At 41.6% G+C, this 25771-nt stretch overlaps 1 protein-coding gene across 2 annotated transcripts in view; it reads left to right on the plus strand.

The window, feature by feature from the left end:
- Positions 1-23777, plus strand: part of glrbb (glycine receptor, beta b) — a 29633-nt gene extending 5856 nt beyond the window's left edge. Inside the window, exons 2-10 of one of the 2 annotated variants that reach the window (XM_071399027.1) lie at positions 943-1079; positions 2246-2352; positions 3702-3769; positions 6860-7086; positions 9030-9112; positions 9749-9889; positions 15617-15769; positions 18941-19020; positions 19952-20057. In XM_071399027.1, the coding sequence (XP_071255128.1) occupies positions 943-1079; positions 2246-2352; positions 3702-3769; positions 6860-7086; positions 9030-9112; positions 9749-9889; positions 15617-15769; positions 18941-19005 (981 nt within the window). In that variant the 3' untranslated portion in view covers positions 19006-19020; positions 19952-20057. Of the gene's footprint in view, positions 1-942; positions 1080-2245; positions 2353-3701; positions 3770-6859; positions 7087-9029; positions 9113-9748; positions 9890-15616; positions 15770-18940; positions 19021-19951; positions 20248-22165 lie in introns of those variants that run through there. The other variant, XM_071399026.1, reaches the window with a different exon arrangement.
- The last annotated feature ends 1994 nt before the right edge of the window (positions 23778-25771 follow it).

Here is a 25771-nt window from a genome sequence, read left to right on the forward strand (position 1 = left end):
CAAACAGGTTAACAGACACTCTTACATGAAATGACACAATAACTCTTAGACACTGAGTGTACAAAACATTAAGAACACCATCCTAATATTGAGTTGCATCCCCCCACCCTCTTTGCCCTCAGAACAGCCTCAATTCGTTCAGGGCATGGACTGTCGAAAGTGTTTCACAGGGATGCTGGGCCGATGCTTCCCACAGTTGTGTCAAGTTGGCTAGATGTCTTTTGTGTAGGGAACCAGTCTTGACACACTCAAAACGGTGCGCCTGGAACCTACTACCATACCCAGTTCAAAGGCACTTCAATATTCTGTCTTGCCCATTCATCCTCTGAATGGCACACATGCACAATCTATGTCTCATTTGTCTCAAGGCTTGAAAATCCTTCTTTAACCTGTCTCCTCCCCTTCATCTACACTGATTGAAGTGAATTTAACAAAAGACATCACCTGGTCAGTCTATATCGTGGAAAGAGCAGATGTTGTTTGTACCCTCAGTGTATTAATACATTTTCAGTGTACAGTATGTGTATGTACTTCTCCAACCAACTGAGCCACAAGATTAAAAGTACACAGAACGTTCAAAGTTATGAATCGAATCAGATTATATTGGTGATAGAATCTCATCCGAGTCATATCCATGGAGTACCAATCTGTTGACAGAACAATAGATGTGATAGATCTACAGTCTTTATTTACAGGAAGGGATTTAAACTAGAGCTTGCAAATGTGTGCCTACTGTATTCATATGGGTTAGCAGAATGGGCTTTAGTCTTATATAACTTACAAATGGGGTAGCCTTGCTCCATATGTGCAAATCAACTTCAAGTTTTATTGGATGGCTAAAAGACAACATTTGGAAAGAGCGTGTGAATGTCGACACATTAAGCATGAGTGAGTTGAAGACATGAAGAGATCTATTTTTAAATTTTCTTTCTCTCTTTTCAGGCCCAGGGGTTGACCAATATGGGCGTCAAGAAGCTGGCCATCCTTCTCCTCGTCTTCTTGGTCTGGATAGAGGGAGGATGCACTAAAGAAAAAGGGACAAAGAAAGGGAAGAAGGGGAAGCAAGTCTACTGTCCTTCGTAAGTGCAAAATTTCACCCCACCTCATGAGATTCCCTGCGGCATTGCCTAAATTGCTCAAACTCAAAAATACGATCAGTTACTCTGACCATTTTCAAATACTTAGTGTTTGAAAATGCAATCCAAGAAGAAACAGATGTTTGATACATTAGAAATCAGGACAGCTGGCCAGAAGTATCGTCTCTCCCCAAAATTTATTTGTCATCCCTATCCCTGTTTTAGCTTCAAATCCTAATTTGTCATGCAATGTTTGATGTCTTACTGTATTATTGAAATTGAAGGGAAACCTTTAATTTCATTACAATATTCACAGTGAATGCCTAAACTGGAGAGAAAACAATGTTTTGTTGGTGGGGAACTTATGGTGGAGCAGAGGGGATACACCTTGATCAAGGGAACTGCAAACGTGCACACACAAATTCCAGCCGAGCACTTTTACTCATCCTCAGTGCCTGATGAGGTTTACATAATCATATGTAATGTGCTTTTCAAGTTGAATTCCTTGGCAGAGTTCAGTTGCCACCCACGTGGAGTGGATTTTCCCTCTTTCCTCTGCCAAGTCCTGCTCCCTCCATCCATCTCTCCTCAGGTCAATGTTATTTCAGCAAATCAGTTTCAGAAAGCAGAAGATGTTCCTTGAAAGTTGAACATTCTTCTAAGGTCACAACTGATGTGAATCTTTCACAAATACACTAAGAACCTTTGCTTGTTGACAGAAATGCAACAGATTTTCACCCTACGTTCCAAGAATGTCATGCTGGGGTTGCAGGAAGCATTATGCAAATGTGATATTCTGCAACATTGTGGATGTTGCCATTTACAGTAGCTGCTGACATTAAAGCAAAATATACAGCCATAAACTACTGATTCCTTGAATTCTTGAGGAACTTCCTTTATTTTTCACTCTCCTATGAGAACCAAGAACACTTCCCATAATCTTGTGAACATTTAACTCTAATTTTGCAGACATTCCAGGAATGCTCTGAGACCCCAAGCATCGTTTGCTGGGGAGGTCCTATTACCGAAGCTACTTGAATCACCAACTGGTAGTTCTCAGGTTATGGAAACACAAAGATCTACTTCCGTCTGCACAGTTAATCCAGGAGAATTTGACCTGCTACGTAATGTGGTTTAGAGTTTCCTCCTTTTTTCTTTCTTCTTTGCAGACAGCTGACACCTGAGGATCTCGCACGGGTCCCTGAGAATTCAACCAGTAACATCTTGAACAGATTACTGATCACATATGATCCTCGAATCAGGCCCAACTTCAAAGGTTAGCCTGCTTTCTCTCTCTCTCTCTTTCTCTCTCTTTCTCTCAATTCAATTCAAGGGGCTTTATTGGCATGGAAACATATGTTTACATTGTCAAAGCAAGTGAAATGAATAAACAAAAGTGAAATAAACAATAAAAAGTGAACAGTAAATATTACACTCACACAAGTTCCAAAAGAATAAAGACATTCCAAATGTCATTTTATGTCTATATACAGTGTTGCAACGATGTGCAAATAGTTCAAGTAAAAAAGGGAAAATAAATAAACATAAATATGGGTTGTATTTACAATGGTGTTTGTTCTTGGTTCTTCACTGGTTGCCCTTTTCTTCTGGCAACAGGTCACAAATCTTGCTGCTGTGATTGCACACTGTGGTATTTCACCCAATAGATATGAGATTTTATCAAAATTGGATGTGTTTTCAAATTCTTTGTATGTCTGTGTAATCTGAGGGAAATATGTGTCTCTAATATGGTCATACATTTGCCAGGAGGTCTCTCTCTCTCTCTCGCTCTCTTTTTCTCTCCATCTCTCTCTCTCTCTTCCTCTCTCTTTCTTTCCCTCACTCTTTCTTTCTCTCTCTCTCTCTCCCTTTATCTCTTTCTCACTCTATCTCCATCTCTCTCTCTCTCTCTTTCTTTTTTTACTCTTATCATCCAAGTTTCCATGTTGAGGAAGCTATGTTAAAGGCAGTTATTGGAGAAGACCTTTACAGTAATTCACAATTTGATTGAACTCAATCTATACACCTTATCAAAATAACCAGCACTCCCAGGCTTTTAAGATGTTTTGTGCCCCAATAGAAACCCCAGCTAATGATGTAATGGGTCCAGGGTGGTCTTCTTTAGACCATCGCAGACCCATCCTCATTCCCTGGCCTCGGCTCTGTATGCATCTCCCAGACTTCGACTGTTTGATGTGGTTCGTGCCATGTGAATTCCCTCTATGACTGCCTGGTTATTCCTCCCACTGGGCCCACATCTGGTGTTCATATCAAGGCTTGACATCCATTAAAGTCAGCGCTCTAATCTCAGAAATTAAATTTGAAGCTGTTTCTCGGGCATCCCTTCGCCGTTTTGTGTGACGGGAGATATTTTTTACTGTGTTTTCTGAATTTCAACTTCGTTGGCTATAGTCACAGCTATAGGCTGATATTCTGAAATGCATTTTGAATTGTAACGTTTACATCAAGTAGATTTTCCTCATGAAGCTTATGAATATGAGATGTTAGCTAAGATTGTATTGAAACGTAGGTTAAGCCTGTTCAGTTCAGTAAGATTGTGAATGAGAGGTCTTCATGCTGCCTGTTTTCAGCTGCTACTGTTCTAACCTTGTTTTGTTTTTTTAGGCATTCCTGTGGAGGACAAAGTGAACATATTTATAAACAGCTTTGGGTCAATCCAGGAGACCACTATGGTAAGACTTCCTCACTGTGTGATAGAAGTTCCCTGTTTATCCTCCCCAATTCCTGAATTTAACCATAAGGGTAAACAACTGACCTTAGGTCATCATCTAGGTGCATCTTTAACCTACTAAAACTCTCCATGGTTCAATTACATCTGATCAACATATCATTTTATCAATCACTATTATAATAGTACATTATTAATAAGCATAGGGGATTGGGGAAGTTGTATTGTACGCAGACTACAGTGCGTCAGATGATTTAACGGTGAATCATTATTAGGACAAAGGCTTTCATGCCTCATTTATCTGATGGCTTCATTGCTGAAAGAACTGTGTTTGCGAATGCTAATGAATGTAGATTAAACTCAGGACGAGATGATTTGACCCTGACTCACTTTGAGAGACATTAAAGAGAACGCTGTTTAAACTTCCTAATAACCTACCTAATGTTGTCTTTTCATTCCACAAATGGGAGGAGTAGAATAGTTAACAATCTGTTCAGTTAGCGACTCAGGCCCTATGTAGGCTAATGGATTTGCGAGTGAGCGTTACTGTAGATGGATTTGGAATGCAAATAGGCCTGCTGCACTGTAGATACTGTAGATACAGGAATGGCAAGTATGTCGGTGGGTGGATGGAGACAGACAGACAGCCAGTGTCTGTTAACCCATGGGTGTTGTTATCCAGCTATGTATCACTTGGGGCCTCGGAGCTTTATGTTAGCTCTGTTTTGCTGAGGCAGGTGTGTATGTCTTCTCCAGAGTCAACTCCTGTTCCAATGTCTTTGCACTTCATGGGGAGTGACACCCATAACAAAGCTTAGATCCTGTATCCTGGAATGTCTTGGGTTTCCACCTAAAATATTTCCCTTGGCCAGAGATCAGTGGCGTGTGTCTGCGGTCTACCGGTGCACTTAATACCAACAGTGGGGAATTTCACACCGGGGACGATTAAGGTGATGCTATGTGTCACATGAAAACGATAACAGTCAAAACCCAAGAGTTAGCGGTGAGACAGACAGACAGGCGCTCATCTTTTCCATATTTCCACTTAGTTATATCCCAGCATGAACAAGAGATAGTTTAAGAAGGAGTGAAAGACAGAGAAAGAGAGAGAGAGAGAGAGGGATGAAGAGAGACAGCTGAGAACCTCTAGTTCTCCATTTATCACTCGACGGGGCATCTGATCTTTTGAAATACTGTTCTGTCATTTACACCTCAGCTAAATGCTCCAATCCGCTGCACGCCCACCTTAGTTAACACATCCATTTTCACTTTATGAGGCACAGTCGCCTGGAGAGAATGACTAATATGATGTTGCAGCGGGCAATAAATCGCCACCATGTTTCATAAGGCCTCTCCGTCTTGAGCTTTCCTCTTTCATTACACTTGGTGGATGTGTTAAATCTTTGCCAAATTCACAGCGGCAGATGGGTGGTTGATACCCGGCCGCAGAGAATACATTTAATCTTTTGAGATTTACAAAAATCAAGGTGTGAAATTTGGAACGCAACAGAGGTTGGTTGAGTTTCTGTCAGGGTACAGTCAAAGATAGGCCTGTTAAACGTTATGGTCAGTTGTTAAGGCCACGATACAGTGGTGCAGCGGAACAACTATTGGACATTTTGTTTATGAATATATATTATGAATGAAGATGGTCATTGTCATTAAACTGATCACAATTTTAACAAGGCAACACCAAGTGCACACACGCACACACACATACACGCACACGCACAGTTGGTGTGTTTGGGAATTATTTGACAGGTCATTCGTCTTCACGAAATTAACTAATAGCCCCCCCCTACACCTGCTCTCCAACAGAATTTTGAAGTACACCAAAACTCAATGGCACATAAAACGTCACTGTTCTCTTAAACAACATGGTCTAAGCTCTTACTGAAGCTCTTAATGAGGCTTTTGCATAATTCCGTGTAACCCCTTGAACCTTTGCAACATCCTTCAATAGTTCCTTTAATGTCAACATTTCTTATATTGATTTTAATCAAAATAGAATCAGCATTTCTCTGCATATCTGTAGCACCTAAGCCTTGTTTACACTGCCGGTCTAAACGCACAAATCAGTTTTGTTTTTCAAATCCATTTTGGGATACTGACTGTTCAAACAGCAAGTTAGAAGTGACCAAATCAGATTTGTGTGTGTTCAGACTGCAGTTCTTTGCTGTCATGGCTACACTAGTTGTCATAGTAATGACGGGTTTGTGCGCAGTGTTGTAGGCTGATTGGTGATGGTGTTCTGCTTCCTCTCATGCAGAAGTTATGTAGCAAGCTAAGGTGACTGACAACAATGCCTGCCATAGAAGTCTCCCAGTTGCTTTGAATTTTGAAAATCATACTGTAAGAACAAAGGATAAGATGATCCAACTTTCAAAACAAGTCATTTTTGGCTAACCACAAGAGTCAACTAGCTAGTTAGGTAGCTGTTTACTTTCTAGCACATTAACTCATTTGCTTGTGTTTTTGTCAAACTACCACATGTTCTTGTCAAACTGTTAACAGAGTAGCTAGCAAGCAACAAGATATGCCAAATAACAGTCTAAAACCCACTTGAGGGCAAATAAATCTGATTTGACTGTTCAGACACAAGTCATATGGCCAGGAATCAGATTTCTATCTAATTTCAAACTACCTAAGAAGGCTTCAGACACTTTTGATCAAACTGGTTTGTTTATAATTAGTGGGTAGAGTTCGTGGGAAGAAGTCAGCCATTTTGTTAGCCATCTGGATTCCCTGTTAACAGTGCCAGTTGACTAATGATTGATAGTAACCACACAGTTTTATTACATGTAACTCCATGAAGTCAGGTTTGCTTGTCAACCGTTTATCAGAGCACATGTCTGCCTACTTTGTGCCTACAATTAGTGATATTTGAGCCTTGACATTAGCATAAACCTTAGCATTAGCTCATCCATGGTTAGCATAGCTGTGGGACTGTGTTTCTCTATTGTCTTTTTGCCTACATTTAGCTTACATTTTGTAAAACTAGAGCCTTCACAAATGGATTCATCTCCATTAGTGACAATAACTGCAGGACTAGGGTTTTGTTGTGCTTTTGTGTTCCCGACTGTGAACATAACAGGATTACAGAGTGAACATCTTTCTGAGGCAGCGATGGAATGATCCCAGACTCAGGCTACCTCAGGACTTTAAGTCTGACTCACTCACCGTTGATCCCAAGATGTTCAAATGCCTGTGGAAGCCTGATTTGTTCTTCGCTAACGAGAAGAGCGCCAACTTCCACGACGTCACCCAGGAGAACATTCTCCTCTTCATCTTCCGCAACGGTGACGTCCTCATCAGCATGAGGTTAGTGTTGGCGTACTGTTATACATTTTTACTGATTTATTTTCCTATACAGATGATGCCATTAAGATTTGAAAAATATATTTTAGCAGATAAACTTTCAGATAAACATATGTATTGCTAATCATCCTATGGCGTATGGTCAATTATTCTTCTTTGTCTAATGAGTGTGTGGATTATCACGGTATAGCTATCTGAACATACATGTGTCTTTAAAATTGTAGAGTGGTTGCTCTCCTTTTAGCCAGCTTTGGAGACAGCCATTTCCTCACAGTTACTGTAAACTGAGTCCTAACAACCTAATTAGATTCAAATGAGGTATAATCAAGTCCATACCTTCATTGTTCATTCAGAGTGCTTTAACATTGTTATCTGATGGCTCACAGAAATTGCTGCACTATTTTGAAACTAAAGCATTTGTATTGTCTTAGATTTACTGGCACTGCCATGTACTAACAAATTAAACATAGCTTTTTTTATGATTTTGGAACTCAGACCACAGCAGCTAGAATACAATATACCTCAGAAAACTATTTGTGACAAATGCTGATGATTTAAAAAAATATATATATATATTTGATTGATTGAAAATATGGTTATTTTATGTTAATGTTCACTCTGGTAAACTTTGTTGAAGATACATTGACTATACAGCTATGTAGATGAACAAGATAAATATATATATATATATATATTAGTACTATATTAATACACAACATCCACCAGGAATCATGTCATGACATCATTTGTGTTTGTGCATCCGGTGCACATAAAAATCTCTCTGTAATACTTTAATGCTGCTTTAAGGACTTAGAGTAATCAGAGATTTGGAGATGTGATACATCTGTTGAGCCTTTTTACTGATCTGGAATGCCAATATTCTATGTTATTAGTGAGAGTAATGTCCACAGGATGACAACGCTAAAAACCTATGGCAGCCTGTATTTTCCCACAATACCCCACTCCACTCCACCCAGCCCAAAGATTAGCACATTAATAAGACTTTCCCCCCACTAATACTGTCCAATGTTAATCTCCCCAGTCAGTTCTCCCTCTACTTACTGCATCTGGAGCCTCGACATTAGTCTTGTCCTTATAAGCTGTGTGACAAGGTGACACTAGCTGCTGTAAGAACTATAGTATAGAGAAAGGAGAATGTTTTGTCCTCTTACACTCCCAAGTACTGAAGCTCGGCTGCTCGCCTGCTCAGCTGCTCAGCTGCTCAGCTGCTTACTCCTGATCCCATGTTGGATACCCTATGTGTATTTTTATGTCACTCAGGGCTAAAAGCTATGAGTCACTCCCCAAGCGTACAGTGTTGTTGTGGTGATGTACTCTATGTACTGTGTATACATGATGGGGAAAGCTGTCAAAATACTAAAATAGCACTCCTCTAAAATCTCAACCAAAACCCAAAGCTTTCATGTGCAAATGGACTGCTGGGAAATATATATGCAACTCTGCACAATACAGGTGTTGCTCACATTAAGAATGTATTCCCGGAGCTGAGGAAGCATCTTTTTCAATCATTCAGCAGTCGCCATTGTCTCTTAAATGATATAGCTTTGCGGTATTGATGAACAGATTTGGGAGGAAACGTTTTTAGATGAAAGTCTGAATCCCCAGCAGCTCTGTAATTCTCGTTCTACATCCATCTAGCTCACAGCTCATACTTAAATTCAAGGACACAGACATTTCTAATATATTTTTCAGTCAATTTGATCAGTTTAGCCTACTTTTCACTAGAAGGAAGCATTTTATTGCAGTAGGTCACAATGAATTCAACCTCAATCAGATAGATCTCAATTGATGGGTTTTAAAAACATTCATAATTTCTAATTATGTCCACAGGCATAGGGTGGTATTGGCTGAAGAGCAACGTGACATGAAACAAATCATCAATAGCATTAATGATGAAATCATTAAAGGGTTCTGCATTTTGCCAGGTTGTCTGTCACTCTATCCTGTCCTTTGGACCTGACCCTGTTCCCCATGGATACGCAGCGCTGTAAGATGCAGCTGGAGAGCTGTGAGTAACTGATAATGGCTCAGTTTCACATTACCATATATGGTATCTGTTAGAGAGAGAGCTATAGTTCTGAATTCCTGAATTCATGTAAATTATGTTTTTCAGTTACAGACCAATTGGTTTAATTTATATCCAGGTTGTTTTATTATGCATTGTTGGAACTGTCTGTTACGTGTTGTGATGTCTTTCCTGTTGTCTCTTTCCTGTCTCGTTTTATTTATTTATTTAGCGCTGCCCTTGCCCTTCACCACTTCCCAGGCCGTCATCGTAAATAAGAATTTATTCTTAACTGACTTGCCTAAACAAATAAAATGCATGTAATCACGCTAGCAAATGTATAGGACATGTAAATCAGTCTTTATTTCATGTTTGTTAGGGAAGGATTACAAGTAATTAAATATGACTACTGGACAATCTTATTATTAGCAGAGTGTGATTACTATTAATATAAAAATGTACTTCAAACAACATTGAGATATAGTGTAATCATGTCAGGATGGAGATTTATATACACTATAAACTGTTGTTGACGACGACGATGTGTGTTTGTGTGTTTGTGCGTGCGTGCCTGTGGATGCTTTCACGTGTATGTGTGTGTGTGTGTGTATGTGTGTGTACCCGTCTCTGTGTCTACAGTTGGCTATACGACGGATGACCTGCAGTTTATGTGGCAGTCAGGGGACCCTGTCCAGATGGAGGAAATCGCCCTGCCCCAGTTTGATATCAAACAGGAGGACATAGAGTATGGAAACTGCACCAAATTCTATGCAGGGACAGGTAATCTCCCCATAGGCATGAAACACAAGTATTCTGTTTTCATTTGAGTGAAAACTACGGCTAGGAATTGCCAGGGATTTCACAATATCATATTATCACAATACTGATACAATCTCTATTGTTGTTCAATACTGTGATTTTATTGCTATTCCATTGCTCACCATATGTGTGCTGCAGAGGGACAAGAGAGAGCCATGACTCATGGATATAAAATAGGATGGCAGGTAGTCTAGTGGTTAGAGTATTGGGCCTAAAGGTTGCTGGTTCAAATATCTGAGCTGACACAATGAAAAATCTGTTGATGAGCCCTTGAGCAAGTCACTTAACCCTAATCTGCTCCAGGAGTTCCATAGTACTATGGCTGACCCTGTAAAACAACACATTTCACTGCACCTACAGTTGAAGTTGGAAATTTACATACACCTTAGCCAAATACATTTAAACTCAGTTTTTCACAATTCCTGACATTTAATCCTAGTACAAATTCCCTATCTTAGGTCAGTTAGGATCACCACAATACTTTAAGAATGTGAAATGTCAGAATAATAGTAGAGAGAATTGTTTATTTCAGCTTATATTTCTTTCATCACATTCCCAGTGGGTCAGAAGTTTACATACACTCAATTAGTATTTGGTAGCATTGCCTTTAAATTGTTTAACTTGGGTCAAACATTTAGGGTAGCCTTCCACAAGCTTCCCACAATAAGTTGGGTGAATTTTGGCCCATTCCTCCTGACAGAGCTGGTGTAACTGAGTCAGGTTTGTAGGCCTCCTTGCTCGCACACGCTTTTTCAGTTCTGCCCACAACTTTTCTATGGGATTGAGGTCAGGGCTTTGTGATGGCCACTCCAATACCTTGACTGTGTTGTCCTTAAGCCATTTTGCCACAACTTTGGAAGTATGCTTGGGGTCATTGTCCATTTGGAAGACCCATTTGCGACCAAGCTTTAACTTCCTGACTGATGTCTTGAGATGTTGCTTCAATATATCCACATAATGCCATCTATTTTATGAAGTGCACCAGTCCCCCCTGCAGCAAAGCACCCCCACAACGTGATGCTGCCACCCCCGTGCTTTACGGTTGGGATGGTGTTCTTCGGCTTGCAAGCCTCCCCTTTTTACTCCTAACATAACGATGGTCATTATGGCCAAACAGTTATATTTTTGTTTCATCAGACCAGAGGACATTTCTCCAAAAAGTACTATCTTTGTCTCCATGTGCAGTTGCAAACCATAGTTGTGCTTTTTTATTGCGGTTTTGGAGCAGTGGCTTCTTCCTTGCTGTGCGGCCTTTCAGGTTATGTCGATATAGGACTCGTTTTACTGTGGATATAGATACTTTTGTACCTGTTTCCTCCAGCATCTTCACAAGGTCCTTTGCTGTTGTTCTGGGATTGATTTGCACTTTTCGCACCAAAGTACGTTCATCTCTAGGAGACAGAACGCGTCTCCTTCCTGAGCGGTATGACAGCTTCGTGGTCCCATGGTGTTTATACTTGAGTATTATTGTTTGTACAGATGAACGTGGTACCTTCAGGCGTTTGGAAATTTCTTCTAAGGATGAACCAGACTTGTTGAGGTCTACAATTTTTTTTCTGAGGTCTTGGCTGATTTTTTGTTGTTGATTTTCCCATGATGTCAAGCAAAGAGGCACTGAGTTTGAAGGTAGGCCTTGAAATACATCCACAGGTACACCTCCAATTGATTCAAATTATGTCAATTAGCCTATCAGAAGCTTCTAAAGCCATGACATCATTTTCTGGAAATTTCCTAAGCTGTTTAAAGGCACAGTCAACTTAGTGTATGTAAACTTCTGACCCACTGGAATTGTGATACAGTGAATTATAAGTGAAATAATCTGTCTGTAAACAATTGTTGGAAAAATGACTTGTGTCATGCACAAAGTAGATGTCCTAACTCACTTGCCAAAACTATAGTTTGTTTACAAGAAATTTGTGGAGTGGTTGAAAAACGAGTTTTAATGACTTCAACCTCAGTGTATGGAAACTTCCGACTTCAACTGTATCTGGTGTATATGACAATAAAAACATGTATTTATTTTCTGTACTTTAAACAAATTGGCTCCCTATTTAAAATGAAGATGGAGAACAAGCTATGAAGGAAAAGTACTCGAGTTTTGGTGAAGTTACAGCCAACTAGCGTGAAATAATATTGTGATATTGTCAAGAATAATATCCCGATATGTAACTGTATCGATTTTTCCCCTATCACTAGTGAAAACTGTGCTAACTACAGGTATAAGGCATTATTACTTGTCATAAGCATGTACACATGGGTTTGCAAATCAATTGTACGTAACATGCCCATAATACAATCAGTCTACTGCTGTGTGCAATATGCTAGGTGTATTGCACTATAGGCCTATACGGCTAGACATAAAAACGACCTACTATGTTTTACTCATAATTTTTTAAAGAATATGCAATGAAACCATATTGGACTGCTCTATTTTACTCATGCCAGACTCTCTCTTGCATTTGGCATCAGTTGCATGGCAATAATTATTGATAAGAAAATAAGAAATTAGCACAGTGAGAAATCCTTTGAACCAATGAACTTCCAGTCTCCTGATTAAGCTTCGCCATTAACTGGAGCGTCAGAGACTTTAATAATCTTGGCTTAACAATGTAAAGCTCTGGCTTTTCCATTTCATCCATTCATTAATTATTCCCTGTAAATTGAAATGCTTACGTGGCTCGATACCAACGCTAAGATATCATTTTCTCATAAACTTCAAAGACTCCAAAGGCCTCAAAATAAACCAGTGTTCTATTTTACTTTTCAATGTTGTATTTGCATGTGTTACATACAACGGTTTTTCATCTCTATCTCTGTAAGTTCTTCATTAATGAGAACTGTAGCACATGTAGTTGTATGTAGCTAATCTATCTAAATAGCTTTGGCCAAAGCTTAAAATGGTGTCTCTTACACTACTCCTGCACATGCACATTGAAGAAACACACAGTAGTCTACATTGGTTGCCCTCATGCTCAATATAGCCTGGAGATATTAAAACTTTGATAGGTCATGCTTCGCTAAAGCACCTTAAAAACCCAGGCCTTTTCCTCACCTGTCAGTGTGAGTAGCTAAATGTTAACTCTAAAAACAAAGCAACGAGTGTCACTGGAGGTTAGCATAGCACCGTTAGCAATCAGTTCGAACACGACCCCTGCACACTCACACAGGGGAGCAACACAGCTGGAAGCGAGGCAACCTTTAATGGGGTTGTTGTGACAACCAAGCGAGACACAAAGATCACCGGGGGGAGCCCATTCTATGACACAGCTCCCCCCACCCCTACGGCATGGCACACACACACAGAGACAGAGGTGTGTAAACATTGCCTCATTATTTAACTAGGCAAGTCAGTTAAGAACAAATTCGTTAGAGCCCAACGCTCTAACCACTAGGTTACCTGCCACCCTCATGCTTATGTCCACCCCAAACCCCTACATGGTCTCAAAGCCTGGTTTAACAATCATTTCACACCTTGATTACATTGAGACAATCACATACAGTGTGTCTCTTTTTTTATTCGTGGGAATACTTGGGAAGAGATTTCTTTGACCAAACCCCCCCCCACCAAAAAAAAAACAGTTGAAAGTTAGAATAATAAAATACACAGTAGGGTCGAATTACCGACCGGGGTGGGGCCCATTGATCAATAGTTATCATTTTCTAAAAATGCAAACATTTGCCTCCACCCTATTGCCAAATTAGTAGAACTGCATGAAAGTAAAATTTTTGCAGCAAACTTGCTTTAATACACTCTTAAGGATCGGACACTTTTTTTAAATTTTCGCCTAAAATGACATACCCAAATCTAACTGCCTGTAGCTCAGGACCTGAAGCAAGGATATGCATATTCTTGGTACCATTTGAAAGAAAACACTTTGAAGTTTGTGGAAATGTGAAATTAATTTAGGAGAATATAACACATTCGATCTGGTAAAAGTACCATCATCTTTGAAATGCAAGAGAAAGGCCATAATGTATTATTCCAGCCCAGGGGCAATTCAGATTTTGGCCACTAGATGGCGGCAGTGTATGTGCAAAGTTTTAGACTGATCCAATGAACATTGCATATCTGTTCAAAATGTTGTCTCAAGACTGCCCAAAGTTGCCTAATTGGTTTATTAATACATTTTTCAAGTTTCTAATTGTGTACTCTCCTCAAACAATATAAGGGTATTATTTCACTGTAATAGCTACTGTAAATTGGACAGTGCAGTTAGATTAACAAGAATTTAAGCTTTCTGCCCATATCAGATATGTCTATGTCCTGGGATTTTTTTGTTATTGTTACTTACAGCCTCATGCTAATCACATTAGTCTACGTTAGTTCAACCGGCCCGCGGGGGGACACCGATCCCGTAGAGGTTAAAACAGCAACATTCTCTGTATGCCCCATTGCAAAATGTGCAGAATTGCAGAGAAATACTATAAAACATAAATTGTTTCTCATTGAAGTCATGAGGGGCTCCGTTAAAATAATTTGCTCCCAGGAACATCGCTACAAGGTCCACCAAAAGGAATGGCAGGGGCCTCACTACAGGGTCCACCAAGAGCAGCGTTTCCCACACTAAGGGACGCCAGATTTTTTTTTACCCAATTGAAAAAGTAAGCATTGGCCATTTATTGCATCACTTTTTTTACATGGTGGGGTCATGAAAAATGTTTGATATCAAAATGGGGTCAGGGGCCAAAAACAACAAGTTTGGGAACACCTGACCTAGAGGATTGGCAGGGGCATCGCTACAGGGTCTACTTAAGGGAAAGGTAGGTGCAGGTGCTAGGAAACAGGGTGTGAAAACACAAGAGAGACATGTTTAAAGATCCAATGCAGCATTTTTTTATCTCAATATAAAATCATTTCGGAGGAACAATTAAGTACCTTACTGTGATTATTTTCAATTAAAATGTTAAAAAATAAACAAAAATAGCTTCTTAGCAAAGAGCAATTTCTCAAACAAGATTTTTTTTTTATTGATGTCCCCAGGCAGGGCAAAACTCCATCCCACCAAAACAGGCTGAAATTTCAGGCAGTATTTTCAAACAGATCTTTTAAAACACATGAAAATCACATTTTTGACTGCACTGGGCCTTTAATATAGTTACTCCAAAGCAGATAACGAGGGAAAGAAACAGTGAAACAGCAGTCTGTCTGGGACGTGAGATATCATGGTTATTCATAAAGGCAATTAAACAGTAGATCATTAAGAGAGAGAGAGAGAGGAAGCTGACAAAATTGAATACGCCATGGGCTGCCCCTCCCCTCTTCTGTTCTGCTTCTGAAAGAATAATCCAAGAGGAAATAGCCCCCGGTGTTAGACGAGTTTATGAACATGCACATTTATCCAGGAATATAGGGTATCTTGATGATGATGCACTCTCTTTCTGCTTGTCCTGAGTCAAACTCTTGGAAAATACTTGTTGTTCATTCTTTCATTCTTTCGTTCATTCTTTCACTCACAGACCGATAGTCATCAGTCATTTAGTGTTCATATTATTGTCTACCCAAATTCATTTTATATTACTTTGTTATGAACATTTGACCCTACCGGTAGCTTGAAAAACTTTGTACACTTTAGTTTGTGAATATACATATTATACTCATCCTAAACCAGGGAGTGCCAACCCTCACCTTACTGGTTGTGCGGGCTTTTGTTCCAGCCTTGCTCTATAACACTATCTTTACTCCTCTAGGCTACTACACGTGTGTGGAGGTGATATTCACCCTGAGGAGGCAGGTGGGCTTCTACATGATGGGTGTCTATGCCCCCACACTTCTCATTGTGGTCCTCTCCTGGCTCTCCTTCTGGATCAACCCTGATGCCAGCGCTGCCAGGGTCCCTCTGGGTATGCACTTTAATCCCTACTCTAACCTCTAACCACTGACCCCTAACCCCTATCCTAACCACTGACTGACCCATAACCCCTATCCTAACCACTGACCCCTAACCCCTATCCTAACCACTGACTAACCTGTATCCTAACCACTAACCCCTATCCTAACCACTGACCCCTAACCCCTATCCTAACCACTGATTGACCCATAACCCGTATCCTAACCACTGACCCATAACCCGTATCCTAACCACTGACCCCTAACCCCTGTCCTAATCACTGATCCCTAACCCCTATCCTAACCACTGACTGACCCATAATCCCTATCCTAACTACTGATCCCTAACCCCTATCCTAACCACTTACCCGTAGCTCCTATCCTAACTACTGACCCCTAACCCCTATCCTAACCACTTACCCGTAGCTCCTATCCTAACTACTGATCCCTAACCCCTATCCTAACCACTGACTGACCCATAACCCCTATCCTAACACTTACCCGTAGCTCCTATCCTAACTACTGACCCCTAACCCCTATCCTAACCACTTACCCGTAGCTCCTATCCTAACTACTGATCCCTAACCCCTATCCTAACCACTGACTGACCCATAACCCCTATCCTAACACTTACCCGTAGCTCCTATCCTAACTACTGATCCCTAACCCCTATCCTAACCACTTACCCGTAGCTCCTATCCTAACTACTGATCCCTAACCCCTATCCTAACCACTTACCCGTAGCTCCTATCCTAACTACTGATCCCTAACCCCTATCCTAAACTTACCCGTAGCGCCTATCCTAACCACTGACTGACCCATAACCCCTATCCTAACCACTGACCCCTAACCCCTATCCTAACCACTGACTAACCTGTATCCTAACCACTAACCCCTATCCTAACCACTGACCCCTAACCCCTATCCTAACCACTGATTGACCCATAACCCGTATCCTAACCACTGACCCATAACCCGTATCCTAACCACTGACCCATAATCCCTATCCTAACTACTGATCCCTAACCCCTATCCTAACCACTTACCCGTAGCTCCTATCCTAACTACTGACCCCTAACCCCTATCCTAACCACTTACCCGTAGCTCCTATCCTAACTACTGATCCCTAACCCCTATCCTAACCACTGACTGACCCATAACCCCTATCCTAACACTTACCCGTAGCTCCTATCCTAACTACTGACCCCTAACCCCTATCCTAACCACTTACCCGTAGCTCCTATCCTAACTACTGATCCCTAACCCCTATCCTAACCACTGACTGACCCATAACCCCTATCCTAACACTTACCCGTAGCTCCTATCCTAACTACTGATCCCTAACCCCTATCCTAACCACTTACCCGTAGCTCCTATCCTAACTACTGATCCCTAACCCCTATCCTAACTAACCACTTACCCGTAGCTCCTATCCTAACTACTGATCCCTAACCCCTATCCTAACCACTTACCCGTAGCTCCTATCCTAACTACTGATCCCTAACCCCTATCCTAAACTTACCCGTAGCGCCTATCCTAACTACTGATCCCTAACCCCCATCCTAACCACTTACCTTTAACTTCTATCCTACCCACTGACTCCTAACCCCTATCCAAATCCCATGTCAATGTGTCTGAGCTAGTCTCCCATGTCACTGTGTCTGACTGTAGCTAGTCTCCCATGTCACTGTGTCTGACTGTAGCTAGTCTCCCATGTCACTGTGTCTGACTGTAGCTAGTCTCCCATGTCACTGTGTCTGACTGTAGCTAGTCTCCCATGTCACTGTGTCTGACTGTAGGTAGTCTTCCATGTCACTGTGTCTGACTGTAGCTAGTTTCCCATGTCACCGTGTCTGACTGTGGGTAGTCTCCCATGTCACTGTGTCTGACTGTAGGTAGTCTCCCATGTCACTGTGTCTGACTGTGGGTAGTCTCCCATGTCACTGTGTCTGACTGTAGGTTGTCTCCCATGTCACTGTGTCTGACTGTGGGTAGTCTCCCATGTCACTGTGTCTGACTGTGGGTAGTCTCCCATGTCACTGTGTCTGACTGTAGCTAGTTTCCCATGTCACTGTGTCTGACTGTGGGTAGTCTCCCATGTCACTGTGTCTGACTGTAGCTAGTTTCCCATGTCACTGTGTCTGACTGTGGGTAGTCTCCCATGTCACTGTGTCTGACTGTAGGTAGTCTCCCATGTCACTGTGTCTGACTGTGGGTAGTCTCCCATGTCACTGTGTCTGACTGTAGCTAGTTTCCCATGTCACTGTGTCTGACTGTGGGTAGTCTCCCATGTCACTGTGTCTGACTGTGGGTAGTCTCCCATGTCACTGTGTCTGACTGTAGGTAGTCTCCCATGTCACTGTGTCTGACTGTAGCTAGTCTCCCATGTCACTGTGTCTGACTGTGGGTAGTCTCCCATGTCACTGTCTCTGACTGTGGGTAGTCTCCCATGTCACTGTGTCTGACTGTGGGTAGTCTCCCATGTCACTGTGTCTGACTGTAGCTAGTCTCCCATGTCACTGTGTCTGACTGTAGCTAGTCTCCCATGTCACTGTGTCTGACTGTAGCTAGTCTCCCATGTCACTGTGTCTGACTGTAGGTAGTCTCCCATGTCACTGTGTCTGACTGTAGCTAGTCTCCCATGTCACTGTGGTGTTGTCTGAATTTAGCCTAAAAAATAAAAACAGAATAATCCTACGTTTCGTTATTCTTTTGCTTTATTAATTGAAATAATAGTGAAATGTAGCGTGATTCAATTCGGATTTTGAGGCTGGTCTGACTAATGGAGGCATCAAATGCAGCATAATATAGCCATCCATTTGACATCACTGCATGATGACATGAGAGTGGTTTAGTGTTTTTCATATACTCTAGTGTCCCATTTTACTGTTTCACTGACTGCCTGAGGGAGTGCAATGTGAATAGCAATGGAACCATCTATTGTCATTCCACTGTCTCCCCTACATGATACATAATGTATCATGAAACAATTTATGTTGTATGAGTAACTCGCCTAGTCCATCGTCAACAAGCCTGCACGAGTGGGAAATAGCAACTTCTCCCCGTGTGATGTCACTTCATCCATTCTGATGGGTCTGGAGAGAGCTGTGTGGATAAGAGGACCATATACATTGTTACTCCCACCACTGCCGTCACTACCTCCTCCTCCTCTGTTTCCCCTCCAGCTGTTAGTCACTTTCCTCCCATCCCTCCATCTCCTCTGGAGGGCCACCTCATGACACCTCAGTAAATGGGATCAGCACAGGTCAGTCATCTCCTGTGTGTGTCCATTCATTCACCTCTGTGTGTGGGTGAGTGCGTGTGTGTGTGCGTGTGTGTTGGCGTACATGTGATTAGATGTGTGGAGTATTTCCGTATACACTTCCTACTATGTGTGTCGTGTTGGACTCATTTTGTTCCCATAATACAGCGTCCCATCCAGGGCCAAGCGTCAGCAAACAAAGCATTATGCTGTTTCAACAGAGCCAACACCTTCCCTGTGTTATGTAAAATAGGCCAGCTTGCATGCTGGGATGAAAAGGATTTCAGAGCTCGGTGAACTCCGATGGGGTTAGGTAATCATCCGAAATAAGGACCCCACGCTTTTATTTCGAGATATTTCTGCAGTCACTTATATAACGGCCTAGATTAATTGTCCAATCAGAGAGGAAAAACAATAGAAAATAGCTCTTTATTATTGCTGGCGCTGTGAACCCACTTCATCACTAGAATGAGGAAGGTAGAAAGGTAAAGGAAGGTTCATGGGTTTATAATTGGGATCTTAGTACTGTATATCCTGGGATATGGGTTTGAATGTGAGTGTTTTAGTACCACGGCCTAGTCCAGGTGATTCATATATCCATTATTCTGTACTGTACATCAGGGGTATTCAATTCCAACTGTCGAGGGCTGCTGTGTCTTCTCCCTGCTATTTACCACTCACCTGGTTTAGATCAAAGACTAGACCTCTGATTTAAAGGCAAGGATGAAAACTAGCAAATACTGCGACCCTCAAGGTCTGAAGTTGAATCTCCTTGTCTGCTGTGCATTCTATGTTGAGCATTAGAGAGTCGAGTCCAAATGCTAATTTGAACTCCTTTGACACATCTAGAAGTATCCCCAACACTAAGCTCTGCTCACCTTCCTTGGATGTTTAGTTGACAAGGTCACCTCTTCCCTCCCTGTTAACCTCCCAGGGATCCTCTCGGTGCTCTCCCTGTCTTCTGAGTGCACGTCCCTGGCGTCAGAGCTGCCCAAGGTTTCCTACGTGAAGGCCATCGACATCTGGCTGATCGCCTGCCTACTGTTTGGCTTCGCCTCGCTGGTGGAGTACGCCGTGGTGCAGGTGATGCTCAACAGCCCCAAGCGCATCGAGGCCGAGAAGGCCAAGATGGCATCCAAGGTGAAGGCAGAGGGTAAGGAAAAGGCGGCAGGCAAGAACAACACGGTCAACGGTACCAGCGAGACGCCCTGTCATGTCAGCACACTGCAGGTGGGTGAAGGAAAGGTGGGGAGGGGATGGGTGTTTGTGGGGAATGGGGTGGGGGGTGGGGGGGTGTTGCTTGTGTACGTGAGTTCGCTTTTTGTAATTAGAAATAGGATGAAGTCTCCAGACACTGATCTAAGTCAGGATGTAGTTGTCTCCAGACACTGATCTAAGTCAGGATGAAGTTGTCTCCAGACACTGATTTAAGTCAGGATGTAGTTGTTTCCTGACACTGATCTAAGTCAGGATGAAGTTGTCTCCAGACACTGATTTAAGTCAGGATGTAGTTGTCTCCAGACACTGATCTAAGTCAGGATGAAGATGTCTCCAGACACTGATTTAAGTCAGGATGTAGTTGTTTCCTGACACTGATCTAAGTCAGGATGAAGTTGTCACTAATGGATACAGATGCTTGCGTGTGTGCACGTTTGCGTACATGTGTGTGTACTCGTGTGTGCGCGTGTGCTATCCTCACACTTAGTTGAATGACGAATGGTTAACCTTGTCCCTAGGCATGATTAAAGTGAAGTTAGCAATCTAAATGCTAAATAGATTGGACGATCCAATCATTCATAAATGCTAACATCTTCTGCACTCTTGCCTGGCACGGATAAAGATTGACACTCAGGTACAGATTTCGCTCCTGAAAGGTCGTGTTAATCATACACTTCATTGAAATTACTTGACATTGTAATGTATGTTAGTCAAGACTTCGAGAATATTACACTCGTCCGCAGAGATGAAATATGTTTTCTTATCAAATGTAAATTAAATGAACAACGATTTAATGAGATTAATGGTTAGAGTGAAAAACTAGCAACTATATGATTAGTTTCTCAATTGCCCTGTAGCCCTTGAGGGAAGTCGATGAGAAAGATCGATGTTGAAATTTGGGTTTTTAGAAGCTACTTCCCACAGATGATTTTGTATTTAGCAATCTATTGTAACAGCATGTCAATTCACCAAAGAAAACACATGAGAAGACTTCCAGATTACATCTCCAAAACAGCAACATTAGGGATATTTTGCCACTGTCTATGGGTGCCATCAAAAGACAATGCATAAGATAATTGTGTATCTGTTGCATTGTCATCTCATTCAGAAAGAAACTGCCAGACACCACACCAATGCAAAACACCACTGCATGGTCAAAATGGCACCCTTTGTATATGCCAATATATATGGACACCAATAATGATCAAACCAGCATCACTCAAAGTGTCTCTCTCCAGTAAGATCCTATACAGAGGAATGCAGCTGATCTATCGCTCTGACGTTTAGGGAACGGAGGTTCCATAGGGAACGCACAACACAGCCAATGTCTACAGAAGGTAGGCATGTTAGCACCATCCTACCCTCCAACCACACTAGAACCATAGAACGTATCTGACTGAAACCACACCAAACGGTCCTGAATGGGTTGGCAAAGCACAGTCATAAAGTAACTAATGTCAGAATGTCACATGAATGAAGGCATTACTTGATTGGAATGAAGGCATTTCTCTCTGGCTCTGGCCACTACTGCTCAGCGTTGGCAGTTGGCAGTAAGGGAGGAGGATGACATGGGATGTGATTAGAGCTCTAGCTGACTCCTAGTTCATGGGCTGCCGAGATGTATGATGCCATTAGCTGAGAGAAAGTCAGAGAGCTGGAGAGTGACTGGATGGGAATGTTTGGAGTAGTGGGACTAATGCAATGTTTTCAATTGCTCCCATCACTACCTCACCACCAATGCCATTGTTCACTTGAGCAAGGCACTTAATCCCTAACCTGCTCAAGAGGCACTGCTTTTTTCCTGACCCTGGGCTCTCCCCAGCCTTCTGTGAATGTGTGTGTGTGGTGTGATTGTGGGGTGGGTACTCTGTTAGCAAAAATACCGCTTTCCCATAAACAAAGTTATGTTTACCACCTTTCCCTTTTCCAGGGGGCAGAGACCCGGTGCAAAAAGGTGTGCACCTCCAAATCGGACCTGCGCACCAACGACTTCAGCATTGTTGGCTCACTGCCGCGGGACTTTGAGCTCTCGAACTTTGACTGCTACGGGAAGCCCATTACCTTGCCCCACGGCCTGAGCAAAAGCCAGGCCAAGGCAAAGAAACCGCCGCCGCCCAAGCCCATCATCCCCTCAGCTGCCAAGCGGGTCGACCTCTATGCCCGAGCCCTCTTCCCCTTCTCCTTCCTCTTCTTCAACGTCATCTATTGGTCCGTGTACTTGTGATCAGGGATGGAATTGAAGGGTTTTGGGCCAGCTTGGCTAGTAGACCACACCTTTGCTTGTGATCATCTCGTATTTTGATCCATTCTTCCTTAATTTTTCAAGTTATTTATTTGTTGATCTGTTTATATTAATCTATATATTATTAACTATCATTATTGGCACTAGAACAATTATATCATCCATGAATTCATAATTATTGGCACTAGGAAGAGCGAACATCCATCATAGGTGTAATTCGTGAGATGAATGATATAAATGATTTGACAATTTGAAAATCAATAAAGAATAAAAAATATAATTAAGAATTTATGGAAAAAGAATACTGTTGTAGTACTTAGTTCAAGGAAATCATAAGAGACAGTACAAATTATTGTAAATTGGTCTCCATGTTTGAGCTAGCAGGGTTTTAACGCAGACAGTCGCAGAATTTCAAAACGCATTCTGATATGTTAAAGAAATTGCATTGTGAAACCCAAACGTATTATGTCGAAGTCTCTCAAACGCTCCAGAGTACCGCACCAGGGTACCGCATTTCAAATGTGAAAACAACCCTAAAAATAGATTAAAGAAAGAATTAATAACAAATATGAGTGTACATAGCCAGGTGCTTTTTGTCGCTAAGAGCAGGAACTTGCTCGCAAGATTGATAAGATGGCATCGGCACAAAGTTTACAATTGCATGTTAAAAATTGCTTATATGAATATAAATGCAGTATATTATATCTATGAAAGTTTATTAAAGCTACTATATGTAACTTTTTGGGTGACCTGACCAAGTTCACGTAGAAAAGTGAGTTACGGATCTGTAATTCTCATTGAAAGCAAGTCTAAGAAGTGGAAGATCGGTTCTATGTGCGCTATATCTATGCTTCCCGTTCTTAATTTCGTTTTTGCGTCTATCACTTTCGGTTTTGTACACCAGCTTCAAACAGCTGAAAATGCTATATTTTGGGATTTTGAAAAGGTTTTTCACAGCGGTTTGGATGGTACAATGATTCTCTACACGATGCATTGCTTGTTTTGTCACGTAAACTAAAATTAGGCTAACTCTAATATTAAATACTAAATATTACCTTTAATACTATGGTATTATTTTCTCTCTCCAAGACTACAGTTGATATATGAAAAAGCGTGTCGTTGTTCAGTTGGTTATATGACATTGCCACTACGAGAATTGTACCTTTTGACGATCTCTCACATATCACTACATGTTCAGCACCATATTTCATGTGTAAATGGGTTAACAAACTGACCATGTATATGTGATTTGCAAGTTTACAATTTACAAACTAAATAAATGTTTATATGACTCACTCAACGATGTATTTGTGATATTATTTGTTGTAGTCTAAATCTGTCTGTCTCTACACACATTTATCACACATTTACCACAATGACTAAAGAATGTGAGATTAAACAAATGTTGTATACCCATTGCTCATTAAAATAAACGCAAGGATTTTGCCAGAGATCATAAAAATTAACCCCTTCCCCTAAATTATTCACATGGTATCAAAAGGTTTAACTTTTCCTCGTAAAAACAGTCACATTTGTGATAGATCATTCACAGTAAGATGAATAAATAAAATAAAATGTTATTTGTCACATGCTTCATAGACAACAAGTGTAGACTAGCAGTGAAATGCTTACTTAAGGGTCCTTTTCCAACAATGCAGTTAAGATAAGATTTTGTTCTATGTAAAAAATAGACATAGTGACACAAGGAATAAATACACAGGGGTACGAGGTCATAATATGGCTATATACAGGGAGTACCAGTACTGAGTGGATGTGCAGGGGTACGAGGTAATAACATGGATATATACAGGGAGTACCAGTACTGAGTGGATGTGCAGGGGTACGAGGTAATAACATGGATATATACAGTGTGGAAGTGTGTGTGTGTGGCTTCAGTATGCATGTGTGTGCATGTTATGTGTGTGGGTGTATGTAGTGTGTTGTGTACGCATGTGTCTGTGTGTGCAATTGATTTGCTATTTAGCAGTCTTTTTTAGAAGTCTCGGCCTCCTGAGGGGGACGAGGCGTTGTCGTTCCCTCTTTACGACTGTGTTGGTGTGTGTGGACCATGATAGATCCTTAGTGATGTGGACACAGGAACATGAAGCGCTCAACCCGCTCCACTACAGCCCAGTCAATGTGAATGGGGGCGAGCTCGGCCCTTCGTTTCCTAATTGCGGATTATCAGTGGGAAACTGATTGAAAAAGGACAGGTTTTTTATGTCTTTTTCTGACTACCACATGACCAGTTGGTCATAATTGTGACCTCTATCTGACCAGCTGGTCATAATTCTGACCACTATATTATGTGCTATATTATGTACTGGTCATAGACCTCATCCTAACCTGGTAATAACTTGACTACAGTTTATTACCTGCTGTAGAAAGTATTGCAGAGGATAGAGTTGGATATTGAAAACATTGTTCATTACATTTATATTTGTTTCCATAGTCCCCAATTAAAGTTGAAATCTGCAACATATTCTTACATTTAAAATAGATCAAGCAATGGAAAAAACACATCTACATCACCATTTTATTCACATCTGCATATAGTAATTGGTTTCATAATTCACCCACAGACATTACATGCATTGAAATACTGGGACACAGAGTATATAAAGGCTGATTGTTTTTTAAAATTAATATTAATATGTGTGGATCTTCATCAAGGATCTCTGAGCACAGAAGGCGATCTGGAGCATAGTGGCCCTCTTGAAGAGTGGTGTGATGGGTCAGATCTGGAGCATAATGCCCCTCTTGAAGAGTGGTGTGATGGGTCAGATCTGGAGCATAGTGGCCCTCTTGAAGAGTGGTGTGATGGGTCAGATCTGGAGCATAATGGCCCTCTTGAAGAGTGGTGTGATGGGTCAGATTTGGAGCATAATGGCCCTCTTGTAGAGTGGTGTGATGGGTCAGATCTGGAGCTTAGTGGCCCTCTTGAAGAGTGGTGTGATGGGTCAGATCTAGAGCGTAGTGGCCCTCTTGAAAAGTGGTGTGATGGGTCAGATCTGGAGCGTAGTGTCCCTCTTGAAGAGTGGTGTGATGGGTCAGATCTGGAGCGTAGTGGCCCTCTTGAAGAGTGGTGTGATGGGTCAGATCTGGAGCTTAGTGGCCCTCTTGAAGAGTGGTGGGATGGGTCAGATCTGGAGCATAATGGCCCTCTTGAAGAGCGGTGTGATGGGTCTGATCTGGAGCATAGTGGCCCTCTTGAAGAGTGGTGTGATGGGTCAGATCTGGAGCATAATGGCCCTCTTGAAGAGTGGTGTGATGGGTCAGATCTGGAGCATAGTG

This window comes from Salvelinus alpinus, chromosome 4 (genome assembly GCF_045679555.1).
Source record: "Salvelinus alpinus chromosome 4, SLU_Salpinus.1, whole genome shotgun sequence".
Classification (NCBI taxonomy): Eukaryota; Metazoa; Chordata; class Actinopteri; order Salmoniformes; family Salmonidae; genus Salvelinus; species Salvelinus alpinus.